This window comes from Coenobita brevimanus, chromosome 60 (genome assembly GCF_032717465.1).
Source record: "Coenobita brevimanus isolate Jiangsu-jjx chromosome 60, ASM3271746v2, whole genome shotgun sequence".
In the NCBI taxonomy this organism is placed as follows: domain Eukaryota; kingdom Metazoa; phylum Arthropoda; class Malacostraca; order Decapoda; family Coenobitidae; genus Coenobita; species Coenobita brevimanus.
In genome coordinates this window covers 28368267-28389362 of record NC_137013.1, presented here as the reverse complement: position 1 = coordinate 28389362, position 21096 = coordinate 28368267, and the positions used below count along the sequence as shown (strand labels likewise).

The window sequence follows — 21096 nt, the reverse complement described above, 5'->3', positions numbered from 1 at the left end:
CTGGTGAGAGAGGATAGTGTTTGGAAACTCCCTGTACTGTTGTTTGCAGATGATACTGTGTTGTTGAGTGAAGACGAAGGGGAGCTGCAAGGCTTGGTGGATGAGTTTGAGAGAGTGTGTAAGAAACGGAACCTAAAGGTGAATGTAGGGAAGAGTAAAGTGATGGTCTTTGAGAGAGGTGAAGTTAATGAATGTACAGCGAGGTTAGATGGTGAGGAATTGGAAAATGTGAGTACGTTTAAGTATTTGGGTAGTGTGATGAGTAAGGATGGAGGTTTGGAGGGTGAAGTGCTTGAAAGGGTACAGCAGGGAAGAAAGGTTGCTGGTTCCTTGAAAGCAGTGATAAGAAACAGGGAAGTGAGCATGGAAGTGAAAAAGTTACTACATGACAGTATTGTGATACCAACTCTAACGTACGGAAGTGAAGCTTGGACATTGTTGGAAGGACACGGGTCAAGAGTGAGAGCAGTGGAAATGAGTTATTTAAGAGGAGCCTGTGGAGTCACGTGGAGAGACAGGCTGACGAATGAGGATATGAAGGAGCGTTGTGGTGTGGATGTGGATGTGATAGGAAGCGTTATGAGGAACTCACTGAGGTGGTTTGGCCATGTGGAGAGGATGGAGGGTCAAAGACTGACGAAGAGAGTGTATGTGAGTGAGATGGAGGGGGGAAGAGGGAGGGGGAGGCCGAGGATGAGATGGAGGGATGGGGTGGAGAGGTATATGAGAGAGGGGGGTGTGAGTTGGGAGCAGGGCAGTGAAATGGCGGGGGACAGGGCGACTTGGAGGCGATTTGTTTGTGGCCACCCCAAACGGGATTGAGGCGTCTGGCAATAGATAGATAGATAGATAGATATATATATATATATATATATATATACACACACACACACACAGGTAAGCCCTTAATTCACGCGAACTTTTTTCACGCGATTTCGGTTATCCATGAATTTTTCGTACAATAATTAAAACATAAAATTATAGTATTCAAATAAATAATTTCAATATACAAGAGAAAGAAATAAAAGATAAAAATGCCTACCTACTGCATAAGTGCATACATATATGTATGTGTGTGTGTGTGTGTGTGTGTGTGTGTGTGTGTGTGGGAGGTCGGTCTACCACGCACCACACAGTCAGTTTGAATCCGACGGTCGAACCACGCGTGACTCGCGAATCGTTATTTGTGGCTTATTTTTCTGCCTTCCAGTGATTGCTTGCCTTGTCTGCCAACATGGGGCCTAAGCGTAGTGCTAGTGATGCATGTGGTAACACACCAAAACAGACTCGTAAAGTGATGTTGCTGACAGAGAAAGTTAAAGTGTTGGACAAACTTAAGGGAGGAATGTCGGCGACAATTCTCCGTCAGGACGATTCCCCGTCATTTATTTACATATCAGTTTATTTAGCAAGTACAGTACACTAGTTTTTTACTTATATGAGTTATAAAATCCCCCTGAAAATTAGTTATTAAAGTATTAATTAATCAATAATAAGTATATTTATAGAATGACGGGGAATCGTCCATGTTTTGATGGTGAATTGACTTCATGGTGAATTGTCTCGGAACTGTATGTTTGGGGTGACTCAACTGTTCTTACAATAAAGAAGGCAGAACGTAGCATACGGGAGTCAGTGAGGGCTAGTGCACCAGACTGTGCTAAGGTGTCTCCACCTACGCCAGTGAACTGGCTTGTAACCGTATGTTTGGGGTGAATGAGTCAACTGTTTGGACAATAAATAAGGCAGAATGTAGCATATGGGAGGCAGTGAGAGTTTGTGCACCAGACTGAAGTGTCTTCACCTATGCCTGTGCTTGTCAGGTTTCAGTGTTAAATTTCTTACATTTTTGTTGTTTTTCATACTTTATGCTAGTTTATAAGGTGTATGTAATGCATAAACAGTATTATTCATATGTACAGTAATCACTCCAATATCCGGATCAATAGAGCCATCGGTAGGTTCGGATATTGGTTTTGTCCGGATATTGGGCCCCAGCTTATGGACTTGTACTTACGGACCCTAACACAGAGAAACACCTATACAACTCCCTCCGGACATGCATAGCACCTATTTAACACCCAAATCACACCAATAAGGCACATAAATGACTGAAATAAATGCAATAGACACATAAAATGTGGGTTTAGAAGTATGTTCATACATTAATAAACATTCTGGTACTTATGGACTCTAACCGAACCTAACCTAACCGAACCTAACCGAACTCTGAAAAACACATTCCTACTGCACATGCATGAGGTAAGTTTAGTATGGAAAGAAGTACAGTATGACCCTTTCTGGTAAGTATAGTATGGGAAAAAATACAATATGAAACATTCTGGTAAATATAGTATGGAAAATAGTACAACATGAAACATTTTGGCTACTTACAGCAAGTCCCTGGCCACCTCGATGAATAACCGCCTCCTCTCGGACTCTGACAGTAAGAACGATTTCCTGAAGCACTTGCACTACACTCTTCCTGAAGTCTTGCACTGAACTTAGTCACTAACACACAGAAGTCCGTTCTTTTCACAGTGTTCACTTTAGTCCAAATAATGTTCCATTAAATTTAAGTGTTGCACATTAACTTTTCCCAAGTTTTTTTAAGTTTCCAAAGCCAAAACAAAGAAGGTTAGTTACGTTAAATTTCTTTTCTACTTAGTCTTTTCTCCCAACTTGAAAACCTTAACACAACACACCGTTTTTTTCACTGCACAACACTCAAAATTCCCATGTGGTCTAGTGGAGAAGTTCTTGCTGTTTATTCACTGTCAGAGCCCGAGAGTATCACTGGCAGGCGTCCAAGGGGTGCATCGGTGGGTAGTGGTGATGGCGTACCGACTACAGAAGACTCTGAAGACAGCCGCAAACTCACATCGAGCGGTGACTCCACTGTAGCTGATGTGCTGGGCTGTGGCTCGGAGCATGAGGGCCTGTCTTGGGGAGGCAACGGAGTGGAACCAGGGCTTGGCACAGCGGGGGTCACGGGCCTGAAAAAACTGTCAATCGTTGACTGACGCAAGGACCGACGATTCTGGCGATTGATGATGCGCTGCCGGAAAGCACGCACTTCCTCCACGAGTCCCAAGGGCCCCATCTCCCTGTCGCAGTCCGGGTGTTCCAGGTAGTCTAGGACGAACTCTAGATGTTCCCGGAGTGCGCTCAGCTTGGGGATGGCTGGAGTAGTGTCCTGCTGGGCGGAGTCTGCATCATCATCGCCTTCGTCGTCGGAATCTTCAAGTTCGGGACTGACACCAGCAACCAAAGACGTGATCTCGATATCAGACAACGTCTGATACCCAGGATCGCCCTCGTCGTCGTCCAACCACTCACGAACATCGTCCACATCAACATCGTCGCCGTGCGTACGTAGCCGTGCATGGAAGTCATCCACGTCAAACCCTAGGAAATCGTACTCCACATCTGTTCCGAGAAGCAGACGAGACCAACCATTTTCAAGAGTTTTCACAGGGACTTCCTTCCATGCACTAGCCCAGTTGTACAGCGCAGACTTGATGTTGTAGCGGCGAAGGTTTTCCGAAGTCCACTTGCCTCAAGTGTCACGTCCTTCCCTGCGCTCGTCCTCGTCCTCGAGAACCACCATCACCTCGTCCAGGAACTTCCGACGGTACAGGCGCTTTGTTGCCACGATCACTCCTTGGTCCATGGGTTGAATGAGAGCAGTCGTATTAGGTGGCAGAAACATGCACCTAATACGGCCATTCTCAGCAACCAAGTCCTTGTCGCATGGGTGGGCAGGTGCATTGTCGAGGAGAAGGAGAGCCTTTACCTGGTCGCGAGGAATTCCCAGTGTGTTCGTCTGGTAATGTATGACCTCCTTGATGAAGTGATGGTGAAACCAGTCTTTGAAAATCACAGCTGTGAACCATGCTTTCAAAGAATGGTACCATACGACAGGAAGGACATCCATCACCCCACGAAGGCACCGAGGCTGCTTTGCACGGCCAACAATAACGGGCTTAAGTCGGTGCATGCCGTTAGCATTGGCACAACACAAAGCAGATATCCGTTCCTTAGAAAGCTTGCGGCCAGGTACACGCTTCTCCGTCTCATCGGCGAGAGTGTTCGTTGGCACCGAGCGATAGAATAGGCCAGTTTCGTCAGCGTTATAGACTTGACCGAGAGTGAGGCCCTCCCTGTCGATCAAGCCTTTCACCTTGTGCCGAAACTCGTCCACTCCATCCTCGTTAGCGTCCAATGCTTCGCCATGTGCTTTACGGTTAGTAAGACCATGTCGCAACTTGAACGGGAAGAGCCAACCCTCGGATGCCTTGAAGTCTAGGGCGTCGTGAAGCCTTGCAAACTTCTCAGCAGCAGCCTTCAGCTCCGTTCCACGTACCATCACACCAGCTGCACGTTGCTGTCGATACCAAATCAACGTGGAGCGGTCGATCTCTGCATACTTGGGGGTAAACATAACCTTCCTCTCCACGTTGCGTTTGCTTCTCGACGAGAAGTCAGCCGTGTACTGCATGAGCTTGTCTCGGGAACGCTTGATATCAAACAAAGTCGACCGGGCCAGGTTGAACTCGTGGAGAATGCGAGAGGAAGACCAACCCGCATCAACCTTCTCCAATATCTCCCGTTTCTTCTCCAGAGTCAACACCACTCTCTTCCTTTTCTCAGGAGGCGGGGCCATCATCACACACACTAAGAGTAGGGCAGAGAGCAGCAGGAGGCCTTGCAGCAAGTACGGCACCACCACAAAAGCGAGCACGTGGGCAGCCATGGTGAAGAGCGTAGGTCTTGTCGCGGTGAGAGACAGGCGGGAAGTGGGGAGGATGCAGCGGCGCTCTATCGGACGTCGGAGGAATGACGAACCAAAACAATGCTCTCACGCGGCGCGCGCGGCAAGTTCAAATTACGGACGGCAAAAAATCGATTTTTTTTCCAATTTTTTTGGATTTTCGGACCATTTTGGGAATGTTTGATCCCAGGACGATAAGGTTCGGTTAGTGGGGATGTTCGGATATTGGGCGTCCGGATATTGGAGTGATTACTGTAATATACTTAGTAGACATGCATAATTATGTGCACACAAGGGCAGAATGTATACGCGAATTTACCACATACGCGAAGGGTCTGGGAACGTAACCCTCTCGTGAATTAAGGGCTTACCTATATATATATCTATATCTATCTTTCTATATCTATCTATTGCCAGACGCCTCAGTCCCTTTCGGGGTGGCTTCAAACAAATCGCCTCCACATCGCTCTGTCCCCTGCCATTTCACTGCCCCGCTCCCAACTCACACCCCTCTCTCTCATATACCTCTCCACCCCATCCCTCCATCTCATCCTCGGCCTCCCCTTCCCTCTTCCCCCCTCCACCTCACTCACATACACTCTCTTCATCAGTCTTTCACCCTCCATCCTCTCCACATGGCCAAACCATCTCAGTGTATTCCTCCTAATGCTTCCTATCACATACACATCACAACACTCCTTTATATCCTCATTTGTCAGCCTGTCTTTCCATGTGACTCCACAGGCTCCTCTTAAATAACTCATTTCCACTGCTCTCACTCTTGACTTGTGTCCTTCCAGCAACGTCCAAGCTTCACTTCCATACGTTAGAGTTGGTGTCACAATACAGTAAAACCTCGATATAACGAACTTCAATAGTCTGGAATTCTCTTTTATCGGACTCTTGGAGCTACCGGACTACATTCCTATATACAGTATTGGAAAAAGTCCGATAAAGCCAGAAGCAGTTCGGACTGCCTGACCACTTCAGCTATGTTCACCACAATACAGTAAATAAAAGACATGTTTATCAGTGTACAGTATAGTATTATTACACCATTTGATTAATGTAGTGAAGTTATAACACAGTACAGTACCACAGTGGTAGCCAAAACAGTTTAAAAACTGTTCATGCAATCCGGACTAATCTCTGATATTTCGGAAAAAGTCCGGATTAGCAGGGGGAAGTCCGGATGTCGCTTTTATCGGAATTTCGCATTTTTTGGATTGGTTTGGACCCCAATTAGTTCGTTATAGTGAGGTCTTACTGTACTGTCATGTAGTAACTTTTTCACTTCCATGCTCACTTCCATGCTTCTTATCACTGCTTTCAAGGAACCAGCAACCTTTCTTCCCTGCTGTACCCTCTCAAGCACTTCACCCTCCAAACCTCCATCCATACTCATCACACTACCCAAGTGCAATACTTAAATGTACTCATTTTCCAATTCCTCACCATCCAATCTCGCTGTACATTCACTGACTTCACCTCTCTCAAAGACCATCATTTTACTCTTCCCTACATTCATCTTTAGATTCTGTTTCTTACACACTCTCCCAAACTCATCCACCAAGCCTTGCAGCCTCCTTCGTCTTCACTCAACAGCACAGTATCATCTACAAACAACAGTACAGAGAGTTTCCAAACACTACCCTCTCTCACCAGGGCCACTCCAACATCACTACCCTACTTTGTACCTCTTTTATTACCCCATCCATGTACAGATTGAACAACCATGGAGACATGACACATCCCTGTTTCAACGCAACCTTCAAAGAGAAAAATTCACTCAGTTCACCATCCACACGCACTGCAGCCTTATCAGCATCATACATACTCTTCACAGCATTCAGCAACTTCCCATCTACTCCATATATTCTTAATACTTTCCACAATCCTTGTCTATCCACCCTGTCATATGCTTTCTCCAAATCCATGAAAGCCGCATACAACTTCTTTTCCTTCTCTAGAAACTTTTCCATTAAAGATCTAAGAATGAATATCTGCTCTACAGAACCTCTTCCCTTCTTGAAGCCTCCCTGTTCTTCTCCAACTAATTCCTCTGTTCTTTCTCTACTCTCAGTAAGTATCCTACCATACACTTTTCCTATTATACTAAGAAGACAGATGCCCCTATGATGACCACACACTTCTTTTTCCCCTTTTCCTTTGTACAAGGGAATAATTATACCTGACTTCCAGTCCTCCGGAACTCTACCTTCCTCACAGGCCAATCTGCATATTTTCCACATCCATTCTACTACTATCTCTCCCCCATACTTCAGCATTTCACCACACACTCCAACAATTCCTGGGACTTTCCCTCACTCACTTGATGTAGTGCTCCCTACTTCTTCCTTAACCTTTATCATTCTTTTTCTGTGCTTATCCTCCCCTCTTCCTATTTCTCCCATCTTTCCTGTCACTTCTTATTGCTTTTCTTTCCTTTACCGATGGCTTTACATTGAGTGACAAGCTAAATGGTTTCCTGTAAGCCAAGAAACCATTTACAGTGCTGGTTGGTAACCATACGTGCTACCTACGTGTAAGTAAGTGGGTTGGTGGAGGGTTAGTGCCCCTCCCCGTAAAACAAATAATTCAAAGTCAAATGGCCACCCCTTACGGGATTATGGCATCTGGCAATAGATATATACAGTAGAACCTCTTTGGTCCGAACCCCTTTGATCCGGATTTCTGTTAATTCGGACAAAATTAAAAATAATAAGCTCCAAAAATATGTAGAAAGTAATTCTAAAGTCATTTTCAGTATTGGTGCGGAAAGCGATCGTCATTCGTTTAGTCTTGGATCACGCTAGGCCGCAACATGGGCGCCTGTTTAAACACACACTAGCATTCATTCCATCAACTAGTTCACGAACCATTTATATTTTTACACTGTATTTCAAAAGTTAATCCTCCTTACCATGCCTCTTAATGCAAGTGTAGCTTCTGCAGTGAATAAAGGTGTTAAAAGGAAGCATGTAACACTAAGTATTGCAGATAAAGTGAAAATACTGGATAAACTAGAGGCTGGTGTTCCTCCAGGAAAACTCGTGAACGAGTTTGGTATTGCCAAACAAACTGTGTCGGACATCAAGAAAAATAAAGATAAAGTTAGACAGTTTGCTTTAAAATTTGATGTTACAAACAGTGACTGTGGTGAAAATAAAAGAAAAACTCAAAAAATGCCTCATATATTAATAATTAACAAACATACCATATGTAGATAGTTTTTGGTATGAACTGGAGATTACCCTGATGGTCTGGACAATCTGCTAATTCGGACAACCCTTCCCCCCCATATAGTCCGAATGAGAGAGGTCTACTGTATGTATGTATGTATATATATATATATATATATATATATATATATATATATGTATATATATATATACAGTATATATATATATATATATATATATATATATATATATATGTATATATATATATATATATATATATATATATATATATATATATATATAGTATATATATATACTGTATACAGTAAGCCCTTAATTCACGCGAGGGTTACGTTCCCAGACCCTTCGCGTATGTGGTAAATTCGCGTATACATTCTGCCCTTGTGTGCACATAATTACGCATGTCTACTAAGTATATTACATATGAATAATACTGTTTATGCACTACATACACCTTATAAACTAACATAAAGTATGAAAAACAACAAAAATGTAAGAAATTTAACACTGAAACCTGACAAGCACAGGCGTAGGTGGAGACACTTCAGCAGTCTGGTGCACAAACCCTCACTGCCTCCCATATGCTACATTCTGCCTTCTTTATTGTCCAAACAGTTGACTCATTCACCCCAAACATACGGTTACAAGCCAGTTCACAGGCGTAGGTGGAGACACCTTAGCACAGTCTGGTGCACTAGTCCTCACTGACTCCGGTATGCTAAGTTCTGCCTTCTTTATTGTAAGAACAGTTGACTCACCCCAAACACACGGTTCAGAGACAATTCACCATGAAGTCAATTCACCATCAAAACATGGACAATTCCCTGTCATTCTATAAATATACTTATTATTGATTAATTAATACTTTAATAACTAATTTTCAGGGGGATTTTATAACTCATTTAAGTAAAAAAACTAGTGTACTGTACTTGCTAAATAAACTGATATGTAAATAAATGACGGGGAATCGTCCTGACGGAGAATTGTCGCCAACATTCCTCCCTGAAGTTTGTCCAACACTTTAACTTTCTCTGTCAGCAACATCACTTTACGAGTCCGTTTTGGTGTGTTACCACATGCATCACTAGCACTATGCTTAGGCCCCATGTTGGCAGACAAGGCAAGCAATCACTGGAAGGCAGAAAAATAAGCCACAAATAACGATTCGCGAGTCACGCATGGTTCGACCATTGGATTCAAACTGACTGTGTGGTGCGTGGTAGACCGACCTCCCACACACACACACATACATATATGTATGCACACAGGCAGCAGGTAGGCATTTTTATATTTTATTTATGTCTCTTGTATATTAAAATTATTTATTTGAATATTATAATTTTATGTTTTAATTATTGTACGAAAAATTCATGGATAACCGAAATCTCGTGAAAAAGGTTCGCGTGAATTAAGGGATTACCTGTGTATATATATATGTATAAATGCCAAATAACCACAGGAGAAATGAAACGAGTGACAGTGAATTCTTTCGTATATTACATCTTCAGACAGTAAGACAGAAATGTAAAGGGTAGAGGTCTTTTATGCACACCCGCAGCAGGGAGTGGCATATATATACAGTATATGTATGTACAGTATATATGGGGTGGTACTACTACTCTGCAGCCAGGTTGTGTAAGGAAGAATTCTGCCACCGTATTCCCTGCGTGTCGTAAAAGGCGACTAAAAAGGACTGGTTGAGGGGACTAGGGAACCCCTCCTCTGTTTTTTAGTTCCTAAAAAAAGACAGGCCAAAGAAAGGGCCTGTCTTACTTTCTTTTCCTGCTTTCAAAACAGTTGCTTACTCTCCCTCCATTTTACACTCAGATTCCTCCTAAACTCTTCATCCACTTTCTTCTTACTCTCCTTCACCAAGCTCTTCACCTCCTTTCTTGGTCTCACATACCGTATACCCCTTTCTTCTCTCTCTTATATTCTCCCCTACCTCTGCTCGCTAACCAGTCATTATATGCCTTCTTCTTTTGTTCCACAGATCGTTTCACCTCATCATTCCACCATGCTGTTCCTAGCACACCCCTGCATCTCCTTCTCACTCCACAGACCACCTCACATGCTGCACCTATCTCTTCCTTGAAAATCTTACATACATCTTCCACCCCTTACATCTGCTCTAACTCATATCTTCCCAATCTTTCTTCCACTATTTCTCCTATACTTTGCCATTTTCTCACTATCTTGCAACTTCTCCACTCTTCTCACAGGAGCTGTTTCCTCCTGTCTTCCCCATCATCTCTTCACCCATTTTCTTTGCAGTCTTACCTTGGCCATCACTAAGTGATGGTCTAAGATTCCATTCCCCCACCCTCCACACTCTTGCATCCAACACTTGTCTTCTCATTCGCTCATCCACACACACGGAGTCTGTCATTGCCTTTCGTTCAACAAGTTCACTGTCCATCCTCCTCATGACTCTTCATGTATACCTGTGGATTATTTTATGCCAAAAGAAGGTGTTGGCCATTGCCAGCCCCTTACCAGCACATATGTCCACCAATGCACTACCATTCCCATCTACTTCAGTTGGCACACCCCACTGACCAACCACTCCATCCACTCGTACATTACCAACTTTGCCATTCATGTCTCCAATCAAAAACACTCTCTCGCTCCTCTGAAACTTGTCCGTACATGCTTCTACACTTGCCCAAAACTCATCTTTCGCTCTTGCCACACAATCCTCTGTCGGCACATACGCATACACAATCGCTCAAGCTTGTATACCTACTTTCATCCTCACCGATACAATCCTTGCACCCACTGTTCCATACTCTCTTATATTCTCCTTCCACTTCTTGCCTATCATCAGACATACTCCCTCTCTTGCCCTCTCATTGTCATTAACTCCCGGACATATTCCTAGATCATATTCCCATTCTCTCACCCTTTCACCTTTCCATTTAGTTTCAGTCAATCCACATACATCCAGTCTTGCATCCTCAAGCACCTGAACAATCTCTCTCTCTTTCACTTCATCATTCACTCCTCTCACATTCCATGTCCCCCAGCCTTAGAATGTCCTTTGTCTGTTCCTTAGTTGATAACGTATGGTCTGTCCTGGTCCGAGGCGCTTTATTCGCTTGTTTAGTTAGTTCTTTTTATGGGGTGGGGCACTAACCCACCACCAAGCCTTTTAGTCGCCTTATACGACAAGCAGGGATACCGAGGGAGTATTCTTGAAACCCCTTTACCCCAGGAGGTCCTTATTTCATTCCCATGGGTTAATAATCTACCACCTGCATCCTTTACGCCATCACATTTCTTTCCCCTTTCACTTCTACATTTCTGCACCTTTTTCCAAAATAAGTTCCTATTTTCAGAGTAGTTTGCATTCATATTTCTTCCTAGATCATTATTTACCTCCTTTTTCCTCTTCACTAGTCACTTTACGTCCTTCTTGCTCCCTTTCAGTTCATATTTCAACTGAACCCGTGTCCTGTAACCACTTTAGCCACTTCTTCTTTTTTTTTCCTCCGCCACTCTCTTAACCTCCTCATCCCACCATGCCGTACCTTTCTTCTTTGTTGTTACTCTTGCCACACCACGCACTGCTTCAGCATTCCTGACTAAGCAATCCCTGTATTCATTCCACAGGCTGTCCAGATCCATTTCATTCCAATTCACTGATCCTAACTCCCCCTCTACATTGGTCCTGTAATCATCTGCCATTTCTTTGATCCTTAGCTTCTCAACTTTCAGTCTTTCTCCCAGACAGCTCCTGTCTCTCCTGATCCACCTCACTCCTCTCAGCTTGATCTTGCATACCAGAATCATTTGATCTGACTGACCTCCACATTGTCTTCTCACGGCCATTGTATCAGCAACCATTCTCATCATCAACCTCTCTACGAGCATGTAATCAATCAATTTTTTCCTCAACAGGCTCATACAATTTTACTGGTGCAACCGGGACCAAAGCCAGAGACAAGGACGTTTTCAGATTATGAGAGTGTAAATGAGTGTATGGAAGGTGAGTCAAGTAGTTGTACAGATAGTATTTATTTAGAGGAATTCATGATTAAGTTGCTGATGAGTTAACACATGTTTTCACTTGAAGTTGCTTTTGATTTACTGTAAAGTTGTTTTGAAGTCATCAGTTATTAGTCAGTTTATCTGTCTATAGCCAGGCGTCATAATCCTGTATGGGGTTGCCATTTGACTTTTAGTTATTTTACGAGGAGGAACGCCAACCTTCAGCCAACCAACTTGTTGACAGGTTGGGTTGGTTATACGGATACCACCCAGAATTGGAAATGGTTTCATGGCTTACTGGAAGCCATTAGGCTTGTCACTGTATGTAAAGCCACCTGAAAAGGAAAGAAGAGTAATAAGAAGTGACAGGAAAGATGGAAGAAATAGAAGAGAGGAGGGCAGATACAGAAAAAAATGATAAAGGTAAAGGTAAAAGCTTGCACCTCTACATCCACTCCCTTGATGTAGTGGTGCCTACTTTTTCTGTCACCTTTATCATTATTCTTTTTGCGTCTTCCCTCCTCTCTTCCTTTTTCTCCCATCTTTTCTATCACATTTTATTACTCTTCATTCCTTTTCAGGTGGCTTTAGCCTACATTGAGTGACAAATCTAATGGCTTTCTGTAAGCCAGGAAACCATTAACAATGCTAGATGGTAACCATATAACCAACTCATACATATTCTCTACTGGTACTTGTCAACAAGTGGATTGGTGGAGGGTTAGTGACCCTCCTTCTAAAATACCGGTAACTAACTCAGAGTCAAGTGGCCTTTCCTATAGTAGTTATCAGTACTGTATTATTATTATTATTATTTTTTTTTTCCCTCAAGATCTAAACATGTATCACATACCTTAGCAAGTTATTTAATTTGTCAGACTTTACCTGCACATAGTGTACCATTAATTAGGTTTTAGGACCCAGATTTTTGTTGGCTGAGGAGGCTTTCCAACACCTCTTCCGTGGCATTTTTTTTTTCTTTTTAATATAACAAATTAGCATTATCTTGTTTATTGTTTACCTGTATACCTTTTTATACTGACATTGTATGAATAACTTAAAAGCAGAAATGAACTTAAGGAAGAGTGGTAAGAAAGAATATGAAAGAATACAGTACCAGTATATTAATATACCAAATACAGAAGTAATCTGTTAAGAAAGTGTTACTTGCGTGTATTTACGGCACCAAAGAGTTAAATTTCAGAAAAGAAAAGGGAGTTGAGAATCTTGTATTTTGATCCGATAGGCATGTAAGTTAGATGGAGGGGCCAGGAAAGGAAGAGGGAGACTGAGGATGAGGTGAAGAGGTATATGAGATAGGAGGATGTGTGTTGGAGAGAGATCAGCCCGATAGCAGAGGGCGGGGTTACATGGAGATGTATTTGTGACTACCCATTGAGACAGACGGAAGTATGGTGGTGCTTTTTTATTTCATACAGTGCTGTACTTCCTGCTACCAAATACCCGTACTGTTATTTGGCTGAGGAGGACCCATGAAACTGAAGTAATTAGAATCAGTTTCCATTAGCCCTTTCCGTGCTGTACTGTGATATGCTATATTTTATTATAGCTGCTGCCAAATAATTACACTCAGTTTGGGCTGAGTAATTGCCAGCCTGATGGCATCGTGGTGTGAATCCTAGTGTGAGCAGCTGGCACCATTCAACCCATGTGTTCATCCACCCTTTGTAGATTGATAAGTTGTTGTTGTTGATCAACCCTACTTTGATTGGCTGAGCAGACCCATTAACTGCAGGAAACTAACTGCCTCTGCAGGGCTGGCTTGCACAGTGAACTGGTGTTCCCTTGCAGTTGCCAGTAAGGGGCAAGTGTGGAGATTTGGTTTCTGGATGGATTCTGTGTTTGTCTCCCTCCACACAGTTAAGAGGGGCACAGTAGCAGTTTTCACATCACCCCATTGTCTGGTTATGTGGTTATAGGCTTCCTAGCATTGTAAATGATTTCATGGTTTCCTGGACACCATTAGGTTTTTCACTCAGTGAGGAACAACCTGAAATGGAAAAGAGAGTAATAAAAAGTGACAGGAAGAAAAGGGAGAAGTAGGAGGAGAGGAGAGTAAACACAGAAAGAGAATGATAGACAGCACTACATCAGGTGAGTGGATGATAGTTGCCACCATCTACCACCCATGGGTTGATGAGTAAAATGAGTGGTTGTTGATTACGCTAGCTCTGATTCTGCTCCCCTTCTATTTGGAGTCCCTCAAGAATCAGTTTTGGGTCCAATTCTATTTACTATCTACTGTACATAAGTAGTTTATCATCTCTACTTGATGCTCATTATGTGTCCTATCATTTTTATGCTGATGACACCCAGCTCTATGTTAAGATGTCAGATATCAACGATACTAAGACAAAGTTTGAATCTCTAATGTCTGCTATTAAGATGTGGATGGTTAAGAGGAAACTTAAGCTGAATGATGGTAAAACTGAGATCATCATCATCAGAGGAAACGGAAGGGGTGATGACACTGACAATGACCTGGCTTTGAACATTGGCGTGTCACAGTTTCACCCAGTCAGTTCTGTTGGAAATCTGGGTGATTATTTTAATTCTGAGTTAAATTACAAAGAGCATATTAATCAGGTTGTAAGAGGGTGTAACTTGCATATCAGAAATCTGTACTCTGTGAGAAAATTCCTGAATAGATGGTGCCTCTTAACACTGGTCCATGCAGTGGTCTTGTCTCGTGTTGATTATTGTAATTCACTGTGGGTTGGTCTTCCAAATAATATACTAACAAAAGTTCAGTCTGTGTTGAACAGGGCAGCATGACTTATCTTTGGTCTCCCCCCGAGAACCCCAACTACCCCGTTTCTGATTGAGTTACATTGGTTACCAGTAAAGGCTAGAATTGAATTTAAACTGTGTCTTATTACATTCAAGGTTCTTAAGTTTGGTGAACCGAAGTATCTTGCTGAATTATTAAAACTCCCATCGACACGCCCGGGTGTGATGTTACGCAGTGAAGATGATTCCTTGCGTCTTGATGAGCCAGGAGCCATCCACCAGTCATCTTTCTCTGATCTTCTTTTGCGTATAGAGCCCCTAGATTATATAACAGATTGCCATTGTCCGTGAGACAACTCTCTACTGTTGAATCCTTTAAGAGACAGCTGAAAGCCTTTCTTTTTTCAAAATGCTATGACTTGGAGAGAGGTACTATGACGAATGATTATAGGGTTTAATTATTGCCACCTTCATGTATATATGATGTAGCTTGTATTATACTATATACAAGAAATGTCATAATTCTTGTACAGTAATTGTAAAAATAATATATGGGTGTTGAGCGCTAGTGAATTCCCGAAGGAAGAACTGGCGCTTTTGAGAAACAAAAGGGCAGATTATTATTATTATTATTATTATTATTATTATTATTATTACTACTGTTTATAGAATAACATTAGAGGAGGTAATTGTGATTTTGTAAATGATACATTGGCTCTGTGTCCTAGTATAGTGAGTGAATGACCTGCCACAGGCTCAGAAGCTTAAGTTATGGAGATTCTAGAACATGTCTAAATGTGTCAGGGCATCAACTCTATCCTAGGAAAAACCTGTGATAGTAAATGGATTTAGAAGAAATTATTTTTAGTTAAAGCAATATCTTATACTGCAAATGCTTATTATATGAAGAAGCAGCATGCAATTAAAAATAATTGCTTATATGATAAATTTTGGGACCCATTTTCGATATACAATTGCATATTTGCATTATGATCCTGTATGAAGCCTCACTGGTCAATGTACAGTTGCTATATTCACTTGCCATAGCTGACAGGCAAGCATAGTCATTTGTTTGTTTCAAGATTGTCTTTGAACTCATTCATTATGAGGTGTGCTAATGTCAGTCTTAGAACAGTAGTGTGGAGTTGAGGAAGCAAGTGAAATGCAGTGAATTGAAGTAACTTTGAGCATAGGTGAGTGGAAACTAATATTTAGACTTATTTTTGGTGGTAAGCAGCCTGTGAAGTGAAATAACTACCGACTTGGAAACTTGTTTTTAGATATTGTTGGGTGGGTGACCCATGCCAAAAAATGTAACCTCATGTGTTATTTGACTCGTTATATGATAAATTGTTATGGAATGGATTCTTTCAAATGCATTCTCATTGTATATGAGGGTATGCTGTCCTGTAGTGATCAGAATTGTTTGACATTGATCTGAAAATATGAAGATGTCATCATAATGAAGAGGTTATAGGAACTTGTTCCTGGTTCTTCAGTCAGACTGTTTTCCCCTAGTTGAATGAAATCCGCTGGCACCCACCAGATGATTTAAGAAAGGGTCATCATGTTTAGAGCTAACCCCTTCGGCACCATGACATTTTTTATAGCATGCCCTCACAACTGTCAGATGATTTTAATCCGTTCCGTGTCGGAGCCTTCGTCAGCATTTTGGCCTCCTGGTTCCGAGGGTTTGGTAGGCTGTGACTCCCCACTGCTGGCCATTTTTGATTTTTTAAAATTATTTTCTTTCCGTCAATCAATAAACCTGAAAAGTGGTTAAAATAAGCCTAGTGATAGTAAAAGTGCTCACCTCAGCTGTTTTTCGTTCCAAAATAGGTGTTTTGGTCCAGCACACCCAGATTTTCATTAGATGGCTACATTCAGATACCATCAGTGGCTGGTGTAGATATATACAGTAGTCCATTTTGGTGTGGAGTGGGTGAATGCATGGAGTACACATAGTATGGAAGCGCAGCCTGGTTTACATAATGCAGCTACAGTTGAAACTATGATGGTGGGAAGTTGGGGTTCAGCGTTAATTTTACATATCTTCACTTTTTTTTTTTTTTTATCATATTGGTATACGGCACTATAAACACTTGCATAAGGCACAGTAAACACTCATTCTGCACACAGTCACATTAGTTATGGTAAATCACTTATTTTTTTTTATTTTCTCAACATTACTTGATTTCATGATTTACTTCTATTAACTGACATTTACATATATTACTTCCATTATGTACACTATTTACGCATCACTGTCAGTTAGTTCATCACTTGGAATTTCTCCAACTTCGACTGGAAGTCGGGAGTAAGCACAATATCCTTGATAGTGCGGCTTGACTCAGATTTGCATCAGATGGCAGTTTTCAGATACCATCAGTGGCTGACGTGGATAGATAGTCCATTGTGGTGTAGAGTGGGTGGATGCATGGAGTTCTTGAAGTATGGAAATGCAGCCTGGTGTGCGTAGTGTGGCCACAGTCAAAACTATGATGATCGGAAGTTGGGGTTCCGTGCTAATTTTACATCTTTTCACATTCACTTTTTTTTTTTCGGTAGTATAAGACATGGGAGGGGAGGAGGGATGTGCGTCATCCCATTTGCTCTCACACATTAAGAGCAGACTAAAATATTTTTGTGTAAATTTGCACAAAACCATATATACCAACTTGACATTTTGGGCCACCATGAGTAAGTCTGTATATATACGGACTCGGCATTTTGGGTCATTATAGGTTTGTCCGTATATATATGGACGTCACAGAACAGGTTAATTTTGTGAGGAGGAAACCTCTTGTACTAAGGGAGTAAAATTAGTGAGTAGGTTATTTGAACTTTGTCTGCCATGATATGAGTTAATATACTGTGGTAGTGGTAGAACTACTGTATTATTCCTTTGATAATCTTACCCCTGGGGGTAGGGGTTTTTTCAAGAATACTCCCCCAGTATCCCTGCTTGTCGTAAAAGGCAACTAAAAGGGTTGGCGGAGGGTTAGTGCCCCTCCCCGGAAAACAACTAACTAAAAAAACAAACAATAAGCCTCGGACAAGGACTGACCAAACGATGACGACCCAGGACCGGACAAAGGACTTGGTAATGGGTACTTGGAATGTAAGAAGAGCGAATGATGAGGTGAAAGAGAGAGAGATTGTCCAGGTGCTTGAGGGTGCGAAAGTGGATGTATGTGGAATAACTGAAACAAAATGGAGAGGAGAAAGTGTGAGAGAATGGGAGTATGGATGGGGTATATGTGCAGGAGTAGGTGAGAATGAGAGGGCGAAGGAAGGAGTATGTATAGTTGTGAGTAAAAGATGGAAGAAGAGCATAAGACAGTATGGATCAGTTGGGTCAAGGATTGTGTGGGTAAAGTTGAAAGTTGGAATACAAATGTGGGCGATTGTGTGTGTGTATGCGCCAACGCAAGATCGTGCAAGAAGAGTGAGAGAAGAGTTCTGGACAAATGTAGAAGTGTGCAAGGAAAAGTTTGGAAGGAATGAGAAAGTGTTTTTGATTGGTGATATGAATGGTAAAGTTGGGAATGCGAAGGTGGATGGAATAGTTGGTGAGTGGGGTGTGCCTGCTGAGATAGATGAGAATGGGAGTGCGTTAGTAGACATTTGTGCTGGGAGGGGGTTGGTGGTAGCCAATACCCTCTTCAGGCATAAAATGATCCACAGGTATACATGGTGAGTGATGAGAAGGGTGGGTGGTGAACTGAATGAAAGGAAGGCAATGATTGATTATGTGTGTGTGGATGAAAGGATGCGAAGATGTGTAATGGATGCAAGAGTTTATAGAGGTTGGGGGAGTGGACTTTCTGACCACTACTTGGTGGTGGCCAGAATCAAGGTCCAATTAGAATGGAGAAATAGAAGAAGGGAAAGACGAGAGGAAGAAGTAGTTGCAAGGAGAGTGCAAAGGTTACAAGAGGATGAGAAAAAGGCAGAGTATAAGAGAGAAGTGGAGGAACGATTGGGCAAATATGAATTGGAGCAGATGGGAGACGTGGAAGGTGTGTGTAGCATATTTACAGAAGAAATATGTGCAGCATGTGATGTGGTGTGTGGAAGGAAGAGAAGACTGAGGGGGGTGCAAGGAACAGCGTGGTGGACTGAAGAGGTGAAACAGGCTGTGGCCCAAAAGAAGAAAGCATACAATGAATGGATGAGAAATAGGGGCGTGGAAGAAGTTGAGAGGCGGAAGAGAGAGTTATATGTAGAAAGAAAGGGAGAGGTGAAAAGATTAGTAAGAGAGAGTAAGAAGAGAGTGGATGAGGAATTTGGTGGGAATTTGAGTGTAAAGTGGAGGGACTGTAAAAAAATGTTCTGGAAAGAGGTGAAAAGAGTAAGACAGGGTGGAAGTGAAGTTAGCAGGGGAGTGAAAGATAAAAATGGTAGATTACTAGTGGAGAAGGGAGAAAAAGCAAGCAGATGGAGAGAACACTTTAAGGAATTGTTGAATGTAGAGGATGGAAGTAATGCGAATATAAGTGGCTGGGGAATGGCTGAGAGAAGGAGGGAGGTGAGAAGACAGGAAGAAATCAGTAGGATAGAAGTTGTGGAAGCAATGAAGAAAGTTAAATCTGGGAAAGCCCCAGGAATTGATGGAGTGTGTGGTGAAATGCTGAAGCATGGGGGAGAGATAGTAGTAGAATGGATGTGGAAGATGTGCAGATTAGCCTGGGAGGAAGGTGGAGTCCCGGAGGATTGGAAGTCAGGTATAATTATTCCCTTGTACAAAGGAAAAGGGGAAAAAGAAGTGTGTGGTAATCATAGGGACATTTGTCTTCTTAGTATAATAGGAAAAGTGTATGGTAGGATACTTATCGACAGAGTTAGAGAAAGAACAGAGAAATTAGTTGGAGAAGAACAGGGAGGCTTTAGGAAGGGAAGAGGTTGTGTAGATCAGATATTCATTCTTAGATCTTTAGTGGAAAAGTTTCTAGAGAAGGGAAAGAAGTTGTATGCGGCTTTCATGGATTTGGAGAAAGCATATGACAGGGTGGATAGACAAGGATTGTGGAAAGTGTTAAGAATATATGGAGTAGATAGGAAGTTGTTGAATGCTGTGAAGAGTATGTACGATGGTGCGAAGGCTGCAGTGCGTGTGGATGGTGAACTAAGTGAATTTTTCTCTTTGAAAGTTGGGTTGAAACAGGGATGTGTCATGTCTCCATGGTTGTTCAATCTGTACATGGATGGGGTAATAAAAGAGGTACAAGGTAGGGGAGTGGATGTTGGAGTGGCCCTGGTGAGAGAGGATAGTGTTTGGAAACTCCCTGTACTGTTGTTTGCAGATGATACTGTGTTGTTGAGTGAAGACGAAGGGGAGCTGCAAGGCTTGGTGGATGAGTTTGGGAGAGTGTGTAAGAAACGGAATCTGAAGGTGAATGTAGGGAAGAGTAAAGTGATGGTCTTTGAGAGAGGTGAAGTCAGTGAATGTACAGCTAGGTTGGATGGTGAGGAATTGGAAAATGTGAGTATGTTTAAGTACTTGGGTAGTGTGATGAGTAAGGATGGAGGTTTGGAGGGTGAAGTGCTTGAAAGGGTACATCAGGGAAGAAAGGTTGCTGGTTCTTTGAAAGCAGTGATAAGAAACAGGGAAGTGAGCATGGAAGTGAAAAAGTTACTACATAACAGTATTGTGATACCAACTCTAACGTACGGAAGTGAAGCTTGGACGTTGTTGGAAGGACACAAGTCAAGAGTGAGAGCAGTGGAAATGAGTTATTTAAGAGGAGCCTCTGGAGTCACATGGAGAGACAGGCTGACGAATGAGGATATAAAGGAACGTTGTGGTGTCGATGTGGATGTGATAGGGAGTGTTATGAGGAACACACTGATGTGGTTTGGCCATGTGGAGAGGATGGAGGGTGAAAGACTGACGAAGAGAGTGTATGTGAGTGAGGTGGAGGGGGAGGCCGAGGATGAGATGGAGGGATGGGGTGGAGAGGTATATGAGAGAGGGGGGTGTTAGTTGGGAGCAGGGTAGTGAAATGGCGGGGGACAGGGCGACTTGGAGGCGATTTGTTTGTGGCCACCCCAAACGGTATTGAGGCGTCTGGCAATAGATAGATAATCTTATGTAGGATAATATGACAGATTTTTGGTTTATAATATTTCTGATTCTGTCACATTTGACAGCGATGTAAATTTTCAAGTAGACAAACAGAGTAACTAAAATTTTGGTGTACATACATTAAACATAATTGCAGTATGCAGTTGGTGAGTGGGGTGTGTCTAAAGAAGTGTATGAGAATGACAGTGCTGTAGGGGCCATTTGTGCCAGGAGGGGGTTTGTGATAGCCAGTACCCTCGTCAGGCATAAAATGATCCACAGGTATATGTGGCGAGTGATGAGAAGGGTGG

At 42.4% G+C, this 21096-nt stretch overlaps 1 protein-coding gene across 1 annotated transcript in view; it reads left to right on the top strand.

Annotated features, from left to right (window-relative positions):
* The window catches only part of e(r) (enhancer of rudimentary), a 77381-nt gene that overhangs the window by 10668 nt on the left and 45617 nt on the right, over positions 1-21096 (top strand). The window contains exon 2 of the mRNA XM_080274846.1: positions 11878-11965. Coding sequence (XP_080130972.1) covers positions 11878-11965 — 88 coding nt within the window. The remainder of the gene's footprint in view (positions 1-11877; positions 11966-21096) is intronic.